At 39.6% G+C, this 19,621-nt stretch overlaps 1 protein-coding gene across 1 annotated transcript in view; it reads left to right on the top strand.

Moving 5' to 3' along the window:
* Positions 1–1,247: 1,247 nt before the first annotated feature.
* LOC139728742 (bone morphogenetic protein 1 homolog) overlaps positions 1,248–19,621 on the top strand; it is a 31,965-nt gene continuing 13,591 nt past the window's right edge. The window contains exon 1 of the mRNA XM_071639681.1: positions 1,248–1,356. Within this exon, the coding sequence (XP_071495782.1) occupies positions 1,248–1,356 (109 nt within the window). The remainder of the gene's footprint in view (positions 1,357–19,621) is intronic.

Genomic DNA, 19,621 nt, shown 5'->3' with positions numbered 1-19,621 from the left:
GTAGTATACAAAGTATACTGATGCATATCTGATCGCCTCAAAGTTGCCGCAGCTATACTCGTCTTTTTTTCCCCTCCGGCAGGATTGACCACTGTTTATGGTCTTCGTATTTGTTTTTGTTTCCCTCCTGCAATGGCTGCTCTATGTCAAACCCGTCTTCGTGTACCATACTACTAGTCCTAGTGCACACAAGTCGTACATCCTCGCCTCATGTACCATAATCTGTGATCACGCATTGTCGGCACTGTACATACCGCTCGCATGCATGCACGCATTACCGCATCGCACAAACAGCTTCAGAGGAGTGTTAGCGCTGCGGCACTGCCCGGATAACTGGCGGTCACAGAACTCTACACAAGTTCTGTGCTGGCGATCCGGTTCTCACGAGTTACACGCAGAATGATCGTTGAGGGAGCTATATAAAGATTCGAACGATTCGAACGAGCCGTTAGTATTTATTGACGTTGTACAGCGTCGATAATATCCGAAACCATTATTGCATGATTACTAAGATATGAGAGCACTTTGGGGCGAGTAAGTCTCACTGTGTTGGTTATATGAAAGGTACTTTAACCTGAAACACAAACTAAGACAAGGCAATCTCAGGGAAACTTTGTAAAGGTACCAAAACTTCATATTATCTTTAAAATACGTTTCATGTCCATTATCCTTTGGATGGAGGTTTATCTTCCGGTGAGTTTTGCCCCCCCCCCCCCCCCCCAAAAAAAAAAAAAAAAAAAAAAATGGATAGCGCGATCCGACCCCAATTGTTCGATAGTTGCGCGTCTTCTCCTGTATCTGTAAGGTGTGTTTTGTCGTTTTCCACGCGTTACCATCTGGTAGGTCTCCAGTAACGTCCGTTGTTGCAAGAGATGTAGCGGATGGAAAATCTATGTACAGCATATCAAACGCATACCCACAGCGTGGCCCCAGGATGACTACCGGGCAAAACGCACGTGGTTACGGATGGCAAATGGACAGGACGGCCATAAGTGATGATTACAGCACAATAGACGATACTACAGGTCAATAGCACATCCCCAGTATATGAACAGGACATGAAGCTGATCTTTAACGAAAATATACCGGCTTTGCTGCTACAGCTTCCTGCAAGTCCATGTAAAAACGTCGTAGGACCTCGTCCTTCTCTTTTCTGCCGTGGTGAATTGTCTCCGTCTCCAAGTTATACATCGATAAAAGGCAGCCTTGCTCACCTGCAGGCAGATCTGAATCTGTAGAATGCCAACATGGCCCTCCAGAACTATAATATTGCTGTCCGGGGGAGGCAACGCAAGCCACAGAGAAGGCAGGCGTGGTCCAAGAAATGGCTTGCTCCTAGGAGACGCAGGCAATTTCGTTTGTTAATGTCATTAGCCACAAGAGTTGATGAAAGCGAAACAAATTAGAACTACTTTGCTAGGTCTCCCCGAATTAACCATGAAAAATGTTGTGTTGCAGGTGGAAAGGTGAGATGTACATCAAAGAGAGAGCAAAATGCATCGTATGCTTCAAGTTAGGAAGGACCATCCCGTGGGGAAACAACCTTCTCACTCCTCTGTGACATGATAACAAGTCTTTCGGCAGAGAAAGATTTTCAGTCAATTTACTATCATGGCTCTTATAAGAATGTTGATCTTAATTTTCGCCGTAACTCCATCTTACATTGTGATTTAGCTGCAGTAAAAATTAGAAGCATTACCATTACAATACGTGTGTGTTGGAAGCAGTGAGGAGAAGCCAATATCGTCTGACAGTTTTCATTTCTTCAAATAGGCAGAATTGGTAAAGCTGTTACTGACGTCATCCGCGGAGCTCACTTGCATTGATTTCGCTGCTCTAGCGTCCAGGGCATCTGTCAGTATTACTGGAGGGACCATCGGAGAATTCAATGAGACACAAGGTGTAATACCTCCCTTAGGTTATCTTTATTTGAGGGAAGTTATGATCACAGACAACAATTTCAGCCAACTCTTAGCCAGTAATGGCGTCGGTCACCTTTGAAAAACTCGCGTTAACATTAAAAGTTTCATTTCCAAATAAGATCCACAATTTACATGCACCGAGCCTCGAAAGAATGGAGTACACATCAAGTAAATTAGAAAATATTCCATCAATATTTGCACCGATTGCATCTTATCTTAACCTTGGCAGAAATAGGATGAGGGTCCTTGACTGCAACCGAATTCTGTACTCGTACCGTCAGCTTCGTTACCTTGACTTATCCTACAATCGCATTACTTTTCTGTCAATATGTTCTCGGGTAGACAATTCATCATACATCCACTTGAATACCTAATTTTAAAAGGAAATGAACTAGGGTTGTTTGGAGTATAGAATAGAAACACACACCTCAACATATTATTATTTTCACACCTTTCTTATCTGGATTTAACAAGTAACAATTTACGTCATCTGAGTGAGGATATCGTCCCTACAAGTCTTTGGACCACGCCGTTGTTTTATCTTACGCTGAATGTAGACGATAACCCACTCGTCTGTGATTGTAACCAACGTTGGCTCCTCAGCCTTAATGATCATGACTTTGTGACTGTTCAAAATGGAGTCTGCGCAGCTCCAGCGATAAACGAAGGATGTCTTGTGATAGACCTTATCCAAGAATCATTCCCTTGTCCGCCCCTTATTAAGGCATCGCCGGTGCTGCGTGCTTTTATCAATGGCAATTTAATTGTGTCTGTGACGTGCCCAGTGACATCACAACCAGAACTTAAGATCACGTGGTTCTCTTCAAGGTCCCTGCTTAATAATACACTCTCCAGTCATTATGATGAACGCAGTGAGAAAGATCACATAGAAATCGATCTATATGCACTTTCCTTAACCAAGAACTTGTTTTGTCATGTGGCGTAAAAAGCATCTACTAGTCCATTGTGATAGACATCGCTCTATCTGTAGAATTTTCATCTGAAACGGTTGGAAGACATCGATTTCGGAACGCGTTGTTTACTTGTAAGGCCTGGCAAAGGCTATGATGTTACAAAGCTTGATGGTCCTACGGGTCGCCCCTGGAGTACCCAAATGAGTGATAGAGGAAGCTCTGAATTCGACAAAAAAAAAACAAAAAACGTTGCAGCCATGTCTTTGTTTTTGTCGACATTACTTATCATTTGATAGTTGTCAACACATGCTACTGTTAATGATCACATCAATATGGCACAGAGTCACTCTTCGGAGAATTAGGCATGCCTAAGCGCAATCATCTGCATGGACTCCTACAATATTGTGACTTGTTGGACATTTTCCTTACTTCTTACTTAAACTGCCCATCGAAAGATATTAAATATGAGTAACAATTCTTGAAATTGCATATAGCGTTTAAGCCAACCCCACTTATTTCAGTTTCCGACCTCCCGGAATAGATTTGTGCAACATTAAAAGTAATGTTTACCATTGGGAACAGCACGTGATTTAGAAATTGTTTGATGCATTATGTACATATCATTTGTATCTCAAAACATCCTACCATATAAACATTTCGCAATAAAACCTAAAACATAAGGCGATATTACTAACTTTCTCAGTAAGCCATACTTGTAGATGGCTTAGTCTAGAATCAATTTTGTTATGAAAATTGTTCAAATTCCTTATATCTAACAATACATACTTAACATTGATTATCATTACTGATTATGATGTTAACATTGGTTGTTGCCATCCAGCACTCACATTTAAGAACAATTTTGAAGCACTGTTTTTTTTTTTCATCTGCAAATGGCAAATAATGCCTTTAAGCAAGGAGAATATTATTCTCCTCTCTATTACCAAAACCTACCGAAACTCGCCGAACACGACTGATACTTGTGACGTCATTGAATGGAATTAGCTAGCAAAGGTAGACTACGTCCTATAGACAATGCATAGGTTCAATGGTGTTACTCCTTTCTTTGTGAGCGTTGTATTGATAGTAAGCCGGGATAATTGTTAAAACAATGTGAAGTGAATCCAACGTTTGTTTTTTTCCGCGAAATTTGAATGACTTGCTATAAAAACATCAACAGTTACGACAAGCTTTCAAAGGGAAAGTAAAATTCCATAAGGTTCACCATCGTGCAACCACACCTGCAACTCAGAACACTATGAACACTATGAAGGGAGTTTTTTTTTTTTTTTTTTCAAATGACAGCACTTGTAAGGCAACTACTACAAGTGTATGATGGTATGCTGGTCAGCAGTGGACATGATATCTGCTCTCTTTTAAGCGATATTTTGAGATGAATCATGAAAGAGCCTTGCTCAATTATTTATTCTTTAAAAGCTACTTTTAAGTTGTATTTGATGCAATCGTAATATACTTCGTACTCATTAGCTTAAGATAACATACATTCTCTTTTTTTTTGTCCCTGGCCGCCGAACGAGTTCGATCAGAGGACTATGAAACGGGCTCCGTGTGTGTGTGAGTCCGTGTGTCCGTGTGTCCGTCTGTCCGTGTGTGCGTCCGTGTGTGATCAAAATCTTCAATTTGCTACTTCTCTGTCATTTATGAGCCAATTTTGATTCTGTTTACTTTATATGATAGCACTACATGGGAGCTTTGAAACTTCTACACAGAATTTCAGTTGTGACCTTTGACCTTGACCTTTGACCTATATTGTACATTTTGCTACAAAATGCTACTCCTTCGCCATTTCTAACCCGATTTCGATTCCGTTTGCTCTATGTGATGGCACTAGGTGAGGGCTTCAAAATTTCTACACAGAATTTTGACCTTTGACTCCTTTGACCTTTGACCTTGATTTTTGACCCATATTGTACATTGGCAACAAAATGCTATACTCCTTCGCCATTTCTAACCCGATTTCGATTCCTTTGCTTTATGTGATGGCACTAGGTGAGGGCTTCAAAACTTCTACACAAAATTTCGACCTTGGACTTCTTTGACCTTTGACCTTGATTTTTGACCTATATTGTACATTTTGCTACAAAATGGTACTTCCGGCGGGGACATATATTATGCACCGCGTAATTTCTACTTTTCCTTGTTTCAATATCTATTTTTTTTTTATTCAACTGCATTCTTCACCCATGCTTGCAATTGCACTGCACCTACCTGATCACTTCATTTCCTCTAAGAGAGTAGTATTGTGTCGCTAGATAGTCTTTTTATGAGTCCCCATCCATTTCAAGCTTAATCGCTCACGATGGTCGTTTCCTGTATTCAATTATCTGTTATTTACTGAAAAATATTATTATCTTGCTGCAAGGTTCTGCCTATGTATACTGCTAAATACAATTGTTTATGCTTGTCTGTTTGTGTAATGTTATGTTATTATTTTCAATTACTGCACTTGTTTTTCTTTGTCTTTGTGCTTATGACATTTGCATTAAATTATTTTGTGTTTGATGGAATGTGGAAGTAAATCAAATCAGATCAAATCAAAATCAAATAAAAGATTAACATTATAATTTGAGATCATTTATGGTCAGTACAATTTTACATGCAATGAAACTCATTGGGGGAGTGAATATGACACTTTATTTTCATGTTCATCTCGTTACCAAGAAATAACTTCTTCTGTTTTTCCGTACATTTTCATGTTAAAGTTAGAGAAACAAGCTGTCAAGCACTTCCAAAATTTAATCGTACTCTCATTTTGAAAAGAAAGATGTTTGTTGCAATCAATAGTGTCGGCAATTAAAAAAAAAAATTCTATGAAAAACTTGACTAGGACAAACCATGTAACGCTTTTACTGACTAAAAATATGCTGTAATTGCTTCTGGAAACAAAATCAACAATTGACTTTAGATTTGGCTAGTCAAGACAATGAGTTGCAGTGTTATGGACAGTATTCGACAGTTGGTTAAAAGAGACCAACCTCTATTTCTGGGGGTGTGATGCCAGTCTTGGTGACGCGCATTCCAAAGTTGTAGTTATTTGAAGAGTGTCAGTGCACCTAGCAATAAAAGAACAATGGGTTGTTTTGGTTTATAAGCCGGTGTCACAGGCGATCCGTTCCGAGATCCGGGGGAACGGATACCCTGGCCGAATTCAGTCGATTGGTTCCGCCGGAACGAATATACCGCACAATAGGCAGTACGCACAAACGTTCCGAAACCGTCCTTCCTATCCGGTTTGTACGAGTAGGCCTCACTAATAACAAATATGTTTATTGTGGATGCCTGTACCAAAACATGAAAAACGTAAGCAAGCTATTCTTTCCTTTCTTTAACAATATTAATGACAAACCTTTTTTACGCTCTGATAATGTCCCTTTAACAAATATACATTACAAAGTATGACAATCAATGGTAATCAACAAACTTACTATAAGTCATGATAAAACAAAACGCATTCTTTTCCTTACAAAAATAAGAAAGTCCGAAGATTAACAAGTGTATTAATTATTTCCAAGACAACTTTGTATTCAAATCCTTGAATTTCTTGAATTTGAATAATTACGTAGTACCCGCTGCATGCTATAAGGATTAGAACCATCACTTGCTGTCGGGTGAAAGCTCGGATGTCTAGTGAAAATGACGCATGTTCGGAGATCAGGAGGTCGTAGGAACGAATCCTGCTCGATTACGTACGCCCATGGCTACTACAAAAACACTGATCATTTCAAGGCTTGTTTACGTCGGTGTACGGCAATTCGTCAATTAGTTGCAATGACAAGTATTATGTATATATATATATATATATATATATATATAACAGTGGTGGAAGTGAACTACTTGGCGGAGGTCTGCGCTCTCAGAGTGCTTCTTTAGTTATGACAATTCAATACTTTGAGCAAGAAGGAAACACGGGAAGTTATAAACAAGCATTAGGATCACGTACTATTAGCGATTGGCTTAGTGAGAAGGAAGGAGACAATCCAAAATGTTTGGGCGTCTGTCCAAACTCATTACTGTTTTGTGGAAATCTTTTACTCAAAGGTTACATGACAGTTCAGATTACATGACTTTAAAATATTCTCCAGAAGTTCTATCTGTATCGTTGGCAAGGCCTAAAGTCTTTAACCAGCATTAAAAATGTATGGTCCAAATCCCTTCTGTCTCTATCTCTGTGACCTTCGACATTTAATGTAATAATTCTCCTGGGCGCTGTTTCGTAATAAGCTTTTTGTAAAGTTACGCACGACTTTATGAAGGACTTGAATATGGCAGGCCAAGTGGGTTTCCTTAGCATTGTCATTTTCAATAGCTAAGTTGAAATTAAGTGCGAATTTGCAGATGATAATGATTAATTTTACATGTTATCACACGTTTTTATTTGAAAGTGTGTTTTTGCCGCACTAAAGATTAAAGATTTTGCACGCAATTATTCTCGTATGAGATATAATATTGTATGAACGATTTTTTAATCTTTTATTATTTTTTGTATCCCATATAAGTATGTTTGACCAATGGGATTACTTAATTTGGAACACGTGACCAAGAGATGTTTCTCCCAACATTCATGCCGTGGGACTGTAACATAAATATGTGATACCTGCGATTTGAATCGATAAAGGTATCGCTCGCATCTATCGGCCACGCGAGTAGCTAGCAAGTTCTAGTGGCACACACCAGCGGATATCGCACAAGGTTATTATCGAACATCAGCATCACCTATTATCGTCTTACATCCAACGTCACTCTCGTTCGTTCATTCCACTGGCCACCATGTCGTTCGGAGAGTGGTTTTACGGTACAACCACCTGTGTTGTATCGAATCTCAAGTTTGTTAATCGATGTGGGGTGTAAAGCAAATAGTCATCTCCTATGTCTCGGGCGTTGGATACAATCTAACAACGCTTCAGTGATCCTTGAGGCGTCTATGAGCCCTCGCCTTCAGTTGCGGATCACCTTGGCGATGTTAGTTTGTAACCATCGCCCTCGCAGTCGATGATTATTTGCTTATTATTCTTCTGTTAAAGAGTGATATGGTTGGTGTATGCCATAAACGCTGCCATTATGTGATATGGACAGTAATGCTTGTAGACAGGACACACATCACATCAAAAACTATTTCCATCCCTTTTCTCAGAAATTTGCCTACAAATAACATAAAGTTGGAGTATAAACACGCTAGCACAAGCATTGCGTAGAAAATTGGAGGCGTCGGCTACAATGGCAAAACGTGACATTCCACGAAACGATTAATAGGCCTAAATCACAATCTTGTATAAAGTTGCGCCAACATTTCCAAGTGTAGCCAAAAAAAGGGAGGGGGGCTGATGAAAACTGCTTACCTCATAGCGGCGAGCAAATGAAGTAAAATGGAGTGAAGAATTAACGGCCTGATCTTTTGATCCTAGCAGAATCTTCGTCAGAGGCAAAATGACAGGCAGGGACAGCAATCACATAAGGGTGAAGGACTACACACAACAAGAACAGTTATGGGAGGGCTAGGAACACAGAACAAAAAAACAAAACAAAAAATGGGAAGGTTAGAGGTCACGGGCAATGAGGGATCCAAATGAAGGGTTTGTTTGCAAAAACCGATAAGTCCGTTTTTGAAGATTTTGAAGTACGATCTCTGTCATAATGTACAAAATAATGCCTTTTAAATGATATATTGGTCACAACATAAAAAGGTATATTTTTTAAGTTATGGTCAAAAGAAGCAAAAATTTTCTTATTATTCTCGTTATTTTTCTTCACCTTTAGTCGCAAATATCTCCATTTGGCAAATATGGACTTATCGGCTTTTGCAAACAAACTCTTCAAATGGTCCTCGGGATCATCACTGATCCTCCTCTGTCTTTTGTCTGTCCACCTTCCTTTAATCCCCTCCCTTTACCTGTAGGGCTCCTTACCCTCCCCTCTTGTTTTCTTTGGTCTGTGTCCCTAGCCCTCCCCTGACCATCCTTGTTGTGTGTAGTCCTAATATCGGGTTGCTATCCCTGCCTGTTCAGGCTCAGGCCCTTTTGACCCCAAACATTTCCAAAATATATTGCCCAAGTTGCAGTGGCGTATCTAGGGAAAACGGCGCCAGGGGCAAGCGCGAAAATTGCGCCCCTAAATTTCTGAAAGTTCAACCCCAACCCCATCCCGGTAGAGACTTTAAGCAAAGTCCACATGATATGCTTTTCAAGCCCTTAAAACGGGTCTTTTGAGGGAGATTTAAATGTAATGAATTTTGATAAATTTTGGCGAGCGAGCGCAGCGAGCGAGCCGAAAATTTGTGTATTTCAGCTGACAAAACATGGAATTCTTGTCATTTTTTGCTTATCAAATCGTACAATTCTAATCAAGATAGTGACGGCCTTATAGATAACGATTTATCTATACATGTACCAATAAACTGAGTACTTTAAAAAAATATTCTAAACCAGAGGGGCATTTCATGACGCATTTGTCCGACAACTTGTTGCACAAAATTTGCTTTCAGCCAATCAGAAGCAAGGATTTCAGTAGCTTTTAACAGTTTGTCAGACAAAATATCTGACAAATTGCTTCATGAAATGCCCCCCCCCCCCCATGTACGCGCGAGTGAGCCGAAATTTGTATATTTCCGCGTCATCATCACGTTTTGTTCATATCTCCTCTTTAATTTTGACAAATTTTGGCGAGCGAGAGCAGCGAGCGAGCCGAAAATTTTTGTATTTCAGTTTACAAAACATGGAACTCTTGTCATTTTTTGCTTATCAAATCTTACAATTCTAATCAAGATACAATGTATAGTGACGGCCTTATAGATAACGATTTTTACCAACAAACTAAGGAATTGAAGAAATACTCTAAATTAGTACGAGCGAGTGAGGCGAAATTTGTATATTTCCGCGTCATCACCATCACGTTTTGTTCTTATCTCCTTTTTGTTTCGATAAATTTTGGCGAGCGAGCGCAGCGAGCGAGCCGAAAATTTTTGTATTTCAGCTTACAAAACATAGAACTCTTGTCATTTTTTGCTTATCAAATCTTACAATTCTAATCAAGATATAGTGACGCCCGGCCTTATAGATAACGATTTTTACCAACAAACTGAGGGCTTGAAGAAATACTCTAAATTAGTACGAGCGAGTGACCCGAAATTTGTATATTTCCACGTCATCATTACGTTTTGTTCTTATCTTGTTTGATTTTTTTGGCGCCCCCCCCCCCCGTATGTTCGGAACCGTTGGCGCCTTCTTTTGATCCAATTGGCGATCGCTTCAGAACGAAAGAAATTGCAGCCGCTGCTCAGTGAAACATTTTGTCTGCTAAATATAAAATGACATGTGTGAACACAATAGACATTGTCATTTTGTCGGCTTCACCATCAAATTTTGTTCTTCTCGTCTCGATCTTCTATATAAAAGTTAGAGAGCGAGCGCAGCGAGCGAGCCGAAAATTGTATTTCAGCTTACATAGAATTCTTGTGTGAACACAATAAACATTGTCATTTTGTCCGAGTCATCGTTATGTTTTGTTTTTATCTTTTTTTTTGATTTGGTTTTCTGCCCCCCCCCCCCACCATTCTTCCTCTCTCCCCCCCCCCCCCCCTTTCCGGTGAGTTTCTTCTTCTTCTTCTTCTTCTTCTTTTCTTTTTCCTTTTTTTTCTTTTTTTTTTCTTCGTTTTTTCTTTTTTTTTTCTTCTTCGTTTTTTTTTTTTTGCGCCCCCGAGGAGTGGCGCCCGGGGCACGTGCCCCCCTTGCCCCCCCCCCCTAGATACGCCACTGCCAAGTTGGTGTGTGTATGGAATGTCAACACGAAATAATTTTCCTCACCTTTTTTTCACGTTTTCACTTCCGCGTTTTCTTCGAAAGCGATTTCTAATCGCGTTGACACTCAGACACTTTTGTGAACCAATTTTGGAACTTTCTAATTAAATGCTGAAGATTTTCTATGTGTTACTAAGGCCCCATCTATTTCAGTTATGAATCTTCAAAGAACAACTTTGAATCTCGATTCTTAAGATAGACAGGTGGATTAAAAGTGTGTGAGTAATACCAGATATTTTACATAAAAATACGGGTTCAAGACCTTAAGCCTTGCCATCTTTTCTCTTACTTTCAAGAACAATGTTATGAATAAGACATTGTACTTTATATACGGAATTTGCAATGCCATATTCAGGTGTCACTTGATGTAATCAGTCGTGGTACCAGTGAGCATCGAGGTTACCAGTGATCTGCTTGGATATACGTCAAGGCATGATAGATTACCACTCTTCCCCTATCACTAATCCAGTCGCTTAATATGTTATGCATTGCTTGTTTTATATAACTCATTTGTAGCAATTGAATCACAATGTCATAAAGATATCCGGTCGTCATTCTGTGTCCATCGTTTTTCTTACAAAGTAAAAACAACAACATTAAGTACAACAACAACACACACGCACACAAACACACACACACACATTGTGGCATGATAATGTTTTACATCCGTCCTCCTAGCTTGTCTTTGTTGTCCATATCTATGTCTTGTTTTCTTCTCGGAGTGTGTTGTAATTGAGACATTCCCTCTTATATTCGTTGAGCCTTTACCGTGTGCTCGTGATACAGAGTGTATAAAAAAAGGTAATGCAAATTTGGAGGTCTACCATTTTTTAATTGTCAGCTATGGAGAGCACAATGTTGGTTATAGGAATGGAGAACTCTTCCTCTTTCCATCGGCACCTCAATAATTATGTTGACATTAATGTCAAGAATGACAGAGTGCGTGAACTTTGAAGACAACAACGTCAAATTGCACTTTTTCAAAGTTTGAGTGTCACATGAAGTAACAATCATTGTCTGACTGAATGGATGAGATCTGTCAATGAAAGTGGCCGAATAAACGGACCAGCCTGTACGATTGTAGGTTTGTGTTTAGGGTTTTTGTTGAGAGTTTCTTCTAACTTTTACGATCCATAACCTTTAACATGGCCACCTGTCCGATAACGTGAGCATTCCCACATAGGCCAACCAACACAGTCCATTCTCTGTTCATATTCAACACCTTCCTCGCAGCGACAAACCGTGTCCTGAATATGAAAACAGAAAACGGATAATTGGATATCCTTTGTGAGAGTGACCAAGTTATCAACAACGTGGCCGTGTTGAAGGTTGTGGACCTTAAAAGGTTAGAAGAAACCCCGAGCATAAGCATGCAGTCGTGCAGGCTGGCCTGGGCTCACTGAAAAGGTTAGAAAGGTTAAGCTATTTAAAATGTTATTAGGGAACATAAAGGATTAAAAAATGCCACTGCGTTATTGATCCACAAACTACAAGATGTGATTGAGATCAAAGAAGATAAGAACACGATATCGAGCAAGGAGGCATTGCCTATCTGGTTCACCATTTTAGCCGATGCAGACACTGTTAAATCGCAACCAAGGCAGGTAGACATAGCAATAATTTGCAACTGTTCCAGAACTACTGCATCCATATAACCGTTATAGAATTCTCACTAAGATAGAGCAAAATACTTTAAAGTTCTGGAAAATAGCGTGCAAAATCGCCAGGTCATAACCATACATTCAAGAATGCCAAGGAGGATATACTTCCCTTTTCACGATATCCATATGGTTATTAACCCATTCCTTTAATACGGGAACCAGGCTCCCAAAATGAAGACAAGAGTGCCTGCTTTCTTGGCCTAAATTCTTGTTTCTTTGTGTTTAAATGCCAAGAAAAGTGGGTTTGATAAAAAGATCAGAGATTATTCTTAGCAGCATCAGCATTTGTTCACCCTCTGTTTGAAAATGCGTTTTTCACAGTATTATTATCTTTCCCTCATTCAGTTTTGGCTTGTTCTGCAGTAAACTAGTACGAACATGTACATAGCAGTCAAGGCTGAGATCATTTAGATTTTTGCAATCGCTGACCCCAGTCACCCTAGTCAGGTGCCTGGTTTTGTGTAGAACGAAAGATTTTGTGAATTAAACTGCAAATTACTTGAATATGAGACCGTTCTGAAGCAAAAGAAGCGTGCTTTCCAAACGACGATCGTCAGCGGGTTGTGGTTATATCGTGACAAAACTTTATTTATCGTACAGTGTTAAAACCAATCATGTTAAACTCCAGTCACATAGACATGCCTGATCACGTACCCCGGATCTGATCCGGGGTCATCCAAGACAAGAAGATAGCCGGGAGGCCAACACGGCAATTTTTGGAGGTCAAAAACATGCCGTGTTGGCAGAGCAATCCGGGATGGTCCGCGTGACTGCCGCGTAGCTGCCGTGTTGGTCCGTGTAAGGGTGGGATTTCACGGAGCACGCGAACGATTTGCAAAAGATGCGAATGACAAAATCCAACATTCGGAAAAGTTTTTCGCCGAATGTGTTCCGACAATGAAGCCGAAAACTATTCTTGCGCAATTTGTGCAAAGTTCCCACGACGTATGTGCGAATGTCGTGTGTATCACTGCTAAAGTACAGCATGTATATACACGAAGAACACGCGACGGAAATGCGAACAACGAAAAATTTTCAATAATCATGGGAGAAAATGTACCTAGGAGAGGTGGAAGCAAGAAAAAAATTCAACTCAAAACAGCTTTCTTGAGGTAATTTTTTTCTTTCCTGTATTTCTCCTTTCTTTTTCTCTCGTTTCTCTATCGTGTGTTTGCCTACATTTCTTTTTCCCCTTAGGACGTATCTCCACTAGTAAAGCATTTGATCATTTTTTTCTTTTGCAGTTCCTCTAACACATAATCTCTATAGTTCAAATAAAATTTACATACTTAAGAAAAAATTTAAGTGTATTCTGCGATTTTTTTATCAAACATTTCTTTCTCTTTGCTAGTCTTTAACTTCTTTTGTTACTATAGTTGTTAATAATTGTTTGATGTTTCGATGTATGCTACGAATTTTATTTGTAGAAAACGTATAGGGCATACATCCCCCAAACGTGCGCTAAACGTTCGCGAGAATGTCTGAAAAGGTACGCGAACAGTTTGCGATTACGTCGTAAAATGATCGGAAAAACTTCGCAGATTTCGCGTAACATACGCGAGACATTCTCCGAAGTTTCGGAGTCTATTTGGGGTTGCACGAACATTTTGCGAACATCGCGCGTGTCTTGCAAAGGTCTTGCGCATATGACGAGGCTTTAAAACACTTTCGAGAACAATTCACGAGCAAATCACAACCAAGTGTGCGGAAAAGGTTCGCAAAAAAATTCAAACTTTTTTGAAATTCTCGCCGAAGTAAAAACGACATTCGCGAACATTTGACGACGCTTCCGAACCCTCACGTTCGTTTGGCGATCTTTTGCAGTCTAAAATACGAATGCTGGATTTTGCCATTCGCGTGGTAATCGCAAATCGTTCGCGTGCTCCGTGGAATCCCACCTTAAGTGCCGTGTAGATGCTGTGCTGTTCCGACTTTATCCGTGTAGCTGCAGTGTTGATACCGTGTGTACAGTCATCAACACTCGTCGACGCTCCATCGAGGGCGAAACTTTTTTCTTTTTTTTTCTGCTCAGTGATCAGTAAAGGAAAATTCCCCTATCATACTTTTACATATATATTTTCGCTGTATTTCTTTTTGTTTTTAGCATTCTTACACTCCATAATAGGACAGTGGTGTCCCTCTCTTTGGTGGAATGATGAGATGGTTTTGATGCGTGTCCAATATGAATTCCTTGTCACTGTACATCCATATCAAAATATCTGTCTATTAAAGTAGACCTATGTGTATACTCTACGCATACTAAAAGGTAATCGAACTTCAGAGAACTACTATTCCATTATTGTTAACAATAGAGCGCCCCATGATAGTCGTGACAAAGGGAAACTCTTCCTCTTTCCATTGTTACCTAATTATGTTGTCAAATCTCATTCATGATTGAGCAAACTAACTATAAAAAGCAACAAAGTCATTTTGTCAATACAAATACGTACTTTCCTCACGACCATCATGGGGATCTCTATATGTAGTTAACAATTATGGACTAAGGGTGCTATTCTGAAATCCTTCCATAGGAAAAAAAAAAAATTCCCAAGTCTTGATTTTTTTCCTAAGTTTATTATGAAAATCTTCGTAAGCTTCTTACAAAGTCTGTTCTACGTTTCTTTCCTAGACTTTGTATGCACGTATGTATATGGGTGTGTGTGTGTGTCTCGGTACATTAATGCGTAATTCATCGAAATCCTTCTTTTGTAGTCGTATTCGTATCACGGATCTGTATATAATTATGCTCATACTTAGACGGTTGGTATGTCAGGCTATATATTTACACTTGGGGTACGTACGTCATAATTTATTAAATCATGCAAATGATGTACATTTGCAGCATTATTTTTGACATCCAATCCATTTTAATGTTAACTTCGTGTTAGTTCCCGTAACGAACTTAATTCCTCCTCCATTTCTCTCGCATAGCATTAATGTCGCACAAATTGATCAGGTTTTTCTGCCTGGAAATAAAAGGATGAAGTATAGCTGAGATTTTCGTCAAGCTAGTACATCCGTTGAAATCTTCTCCTCGACAAGATCCTAAGCCCAAGGAATACCCTTGCATGTTTGATTTGCCATGTTTCAAAATACGAAGAAAATCATGAACAGCATACAAATGGAGAGGATAATGCGGATTGTTGATTGTCTTTGAATAATGCAAGAAGCATCGTCACATTATTTCTTTTTTTATTTTTCTATACTTCCGAATGAGATTTCACCTCGGCCAAACCCACGTACCTACAGTTTGGTCAATTAGCATTCCAAACATTTGAATTTTAGGCATATATTTAAACACTCTTCTCAACTGGTCAAGTATTATTTCACGGGAGTCTACTGTAGATTTCCCTGCGCTGTGCACTAGAAAACAGACACCTACTGAAAGTAAGCGCCCGTTGTTTGTTCTTTTTCAAGACAACTTGAAAATATAACGTTTTCATTATCGTTAAGACTGTTCGTCTTGGAAACAATTCTTGTCGTTATTGGAAAGGTTTGTGCATTTTTCACTTTATCTTCTTTTCCTCTGATATCTTGTCGAAGACTTCACCACCTTTGGTATCAGTCCTTATATCCTTACAAAAGTCCCATGGTGGATTTAATTTTACTCTGACCGTTACAAACGATAACTGCGACTTTTTTTAAAAGCGGGAGGGGAAGGGGTTTATATTTCATTATATTTGGGGCGTACTCTGCGTTGTTTTCAATAAGTGTCACTGGCTGTAGTTCAGGAGTGGTACGCACGATAATCGCAAAATACCTCTTGAGAACGAAAGTCACAAAGAACGCAAAAAGAGTTAAGGGTTAAATTGTCGGGTTATATTCAAAGAAAGCCTTCACCGAATGTTTGGGCTTATACTTGACATTCGCGTCCTTCACAAAATATTTGCTTGCTCAGCAAAACCAGCTCTTTAATCCAATAGGGCAATAGCTACGTTTTCTTTGAAGATCCTTAATCACAAAATGTAACAAAGTCCATTATCCCTAAGGTTCGTCAGTACGCGCCTTCGTTACGCACCTTCTTTTCTTTTTCTTTTTGGGAAAAACAAAACTTGTTTGATTTTGGGATTAACGAACCCTTGAAGTAACGCCCTAATTCTCAACATCACCACTTGAGGAGTTGGCGTCACAATAGGAATTTGTAATCTAACGATATATTTCCAATAAATACATGTATACGTACAACTCTGCATTCTCTTATGATATTCTATCTATTTGCATTTGTTTATCCTGCTTTCATATTTTTCAACCGATTGTAATATCTTATTACTTATTGTTGACTTTTCAAGGAATGGAAATGCTGATACACTTCAAGAAGAGAATGGAGATCGGGTCCTACGCTTCAAGGTTTCTTCTGACTCTGTTGATTGTATCAGGTCTTTTGTCATCGGTACCCGCGGAACGGAGCATCTGTGACATATGCAGATGTTTTTCCGGGATGCGAAGTGTGTCATGCGTGAATGTATTCAACATCCCCAAGTGTTCCTCATGTCTTGAAGGTAGCACTTCTGGCGCATTAGTTGATATCGTGGATATATCAGAAACGCTTTCTATAGACCTATTTGAAGAGTTAACAACTACAAATACTCTCGTGCTCAATGGAAATTCTCTAAGAAATGTTCCGACGGATATGTTCGTGATTATGAGAGAGCTCCAAAGCTTATCGCTTGCCCAAAACCTGTTGACAGGAATTCCTGTGTTCAGAAACAATACCTCGCTAAGATATCTGGAATTGTCGAGAAATGCTATTTCGGACGTTGGAAAACACCTAAGAGAAGATACCCCCAAACTTGACCAACTTACCCTTTCATTTAACAGGATCAAGCGCTTTACGGCAGATCAGTTTCCAATCAATATTCGTTCCATATACTTGAATTCAAATATAATTGAAAAGGTTAACGAGTACTCTTTTGCTGGTCTGCTGCACCTGCAGCGGATCGGACTTGGTAAGAACCGACTTAAAGGCATAGTTTCTGGGACGTTTTCACTACCGTCCCTGCTTACGGTGCGTTTAGAAGATAACCACATCTCCTGGATATCCTCTGATGCCTTCTCCAGCAGCATTACACATTTATCTCTAATTGGAAATAGATTGACTGAACTCTACTCTGTTGATGGATTTCCTAACTTGCAAACATTGTATCTACCAAGCATTCGCCTTATCTCGTCTGGTCTTGGAAGGCTCAAATATCTTTCTGTTCAAGGGACAAACAAAGATTTCAAAATCGTGTCAACTCTGGAAAACGTCAACAGTCTTAAAACATTTGTTGTCCTAGGAGGTACAGAAAAATCGATTTCATTTACTAACCGGTCCTTTCTTAGTTTGTTGTCCGTGCATTCATCGCAGGTAGAAAGACTGCACAATGTCACAAAGTTATCATCATTGTCAGGTCTTCTGGTGCTGGACAGCAAACTTACGACTGTACCTGTTGTCGCTGGACTAAAAATGCTTAGAATTATCGATTTGGCAGGCAATGAAATTACATTTGTACAAGCCTCGATGTTTGACAGCCTCCCAAGCCTGAAATATCTAAGCCTGGAGGAAAACAGAATATCATCTCTTAGTGGGCACTTCCACACTCCAAACCTGAAAATTATCAACTTGCATCACAACATGATATCGTCCACCGACGTAGATATAATTTTCCCAGCCGGTTTGGAATTTCTCTATTTTTCCAGAAATCATGTACGGCGTTGGTTCCCTTTTACAGATACATGGCACCTCAAGACACTACATGTTTTCGAAAATGAACTGACATTTGTCGATCGGGACACTTTTGGTGCTGTGTATAGCCTAGAAGAATTGTTTTTGGCGTACAACCGTATTGCAGCTGTGTATGGATTCCCTATGTCACTTCGACTAGCACGTATAGATCTCAGCAACAACCCACTCATTTTTATTGATTCTTTGGCACTTTCTACTACCCCACGAATTACTGAGCTGTATCTTAAGAACACCCGTATTTCAGTATTTGATAATAATCTTCCTGTTTTGACGACACTGGATCTGAGTGGTAGCTGGCTCCTAGAGATCCCGCACAATTTTGCCCAACTTGTTCCAGAACTTGTTGTTTTAGATTTATGCGATAACCCCTTGTTAAAAGTTGATTTAACTGTCATAAAGGCGCTACCATTGAAATATGTGTGTTTTGGAAGCAGCGATGTTAATCAAATCCCTCCTAAAAGCTTTCATTTCCTCGAACAGGCAGAGTCGGTAGATCTGTTACTGACGTCATCTGTTGAAATCACCTGCAGTGATTTAGCTCCACTAATTGCAAAGTGGTACCTCAGCATTACCAATGGGATTGTAGGAGAATTCAATGAGACTCACTGTGCAAAACCTGTATTCAAGTATCTTTCCTTGAGAGAAGTAACCATCGCCGACAGTTTTCTTATCCAACTACTGGACGGCGGAGATATTGAAACCCTTGTCTTTGAAAAACTTGGGTTGAAGTCAAAACTTTCCTTTCCAAATGTGAGCCGATATTTACACGCACCGAACCTCGATAGACTGGAGTACATATCTAGCAATTTATTGAATATACCACCAATTTTTGCACCGATTGCCGTTTCTCTTAACCTTAGCAGAAATATGATGAAGTTTCTTGACTGTGACCAAATCTTTTACTTATATGGTCAGCTTCAATGGCTAGACTTATCCTACAATCGTATTACTTTTCTGTCGAAACGTTCTAGGATGGACATCGTACATCCACTTAATTTTCTTGTTTTAAAGGGTAATGAAATTAGTTTATTGGGACTTAAGAATGGAAATGCACACCTCAGCATATTTCCGCACCTCACGAATCTAGACTTAACAAGTAATAATTTACTATACCTGAGTGAGGATATCGCCCCTACAAGTCCTTGGAACATGCCGTTGTATTATCTTACCCTGAATGTAGCCGATAACCCACTCATCTGTGATTGCAACCAACGATGGCTTCTCAGCCTTGATGATCATTTAAATATTCGAAATGGCGTCTGCGCTGCTCCAGCAATAAACAAAGGTCGCCTTCTTACAAACCTAATTCAAGAATCTTTTCCTTGTCCACCATTTGTTACGACTGGCCAGGTGTGTGCTTTTATTAATGACAGTTTAATTGTGTCTGTGACGTGCCCGGTGATATCACATCCGCAACCTAACATTTCGTGGTTCTCTTCAAGCCCCCTACTTGATGATACACTCTCCACTTATCACGGTAAATCCGTTAAAAAAGATCACATAGAAATCGATCTATATACTTTCGTCAACCGAAAGATTATCTTGTCATGTGGCGCAGACAGCATCTTTCATTCCATAGTAATAGACA

The sequence above is a fragment of the Diadema antillarum genome, unplaced genomic scaffold, assembly GCF_040938485.1.
Source record: "Diadema antillarum isolate AM-2024a unplaced genomic scaffold, OU_Dant_1.0 seq00000195_RagTag, whole genome shotgun sequence".
Classification (NCBI taxonomy): Eukaryota; Metazoa; Echinodermata; class Echinoidea; order Diadematoida; family Diadematidae; genus Diadema; species Diadema antillarum.
Note: the sequence above shows the minus strand (reverse complement) of the source record. Positions and strands in the feature narration are given on the sequence as shown.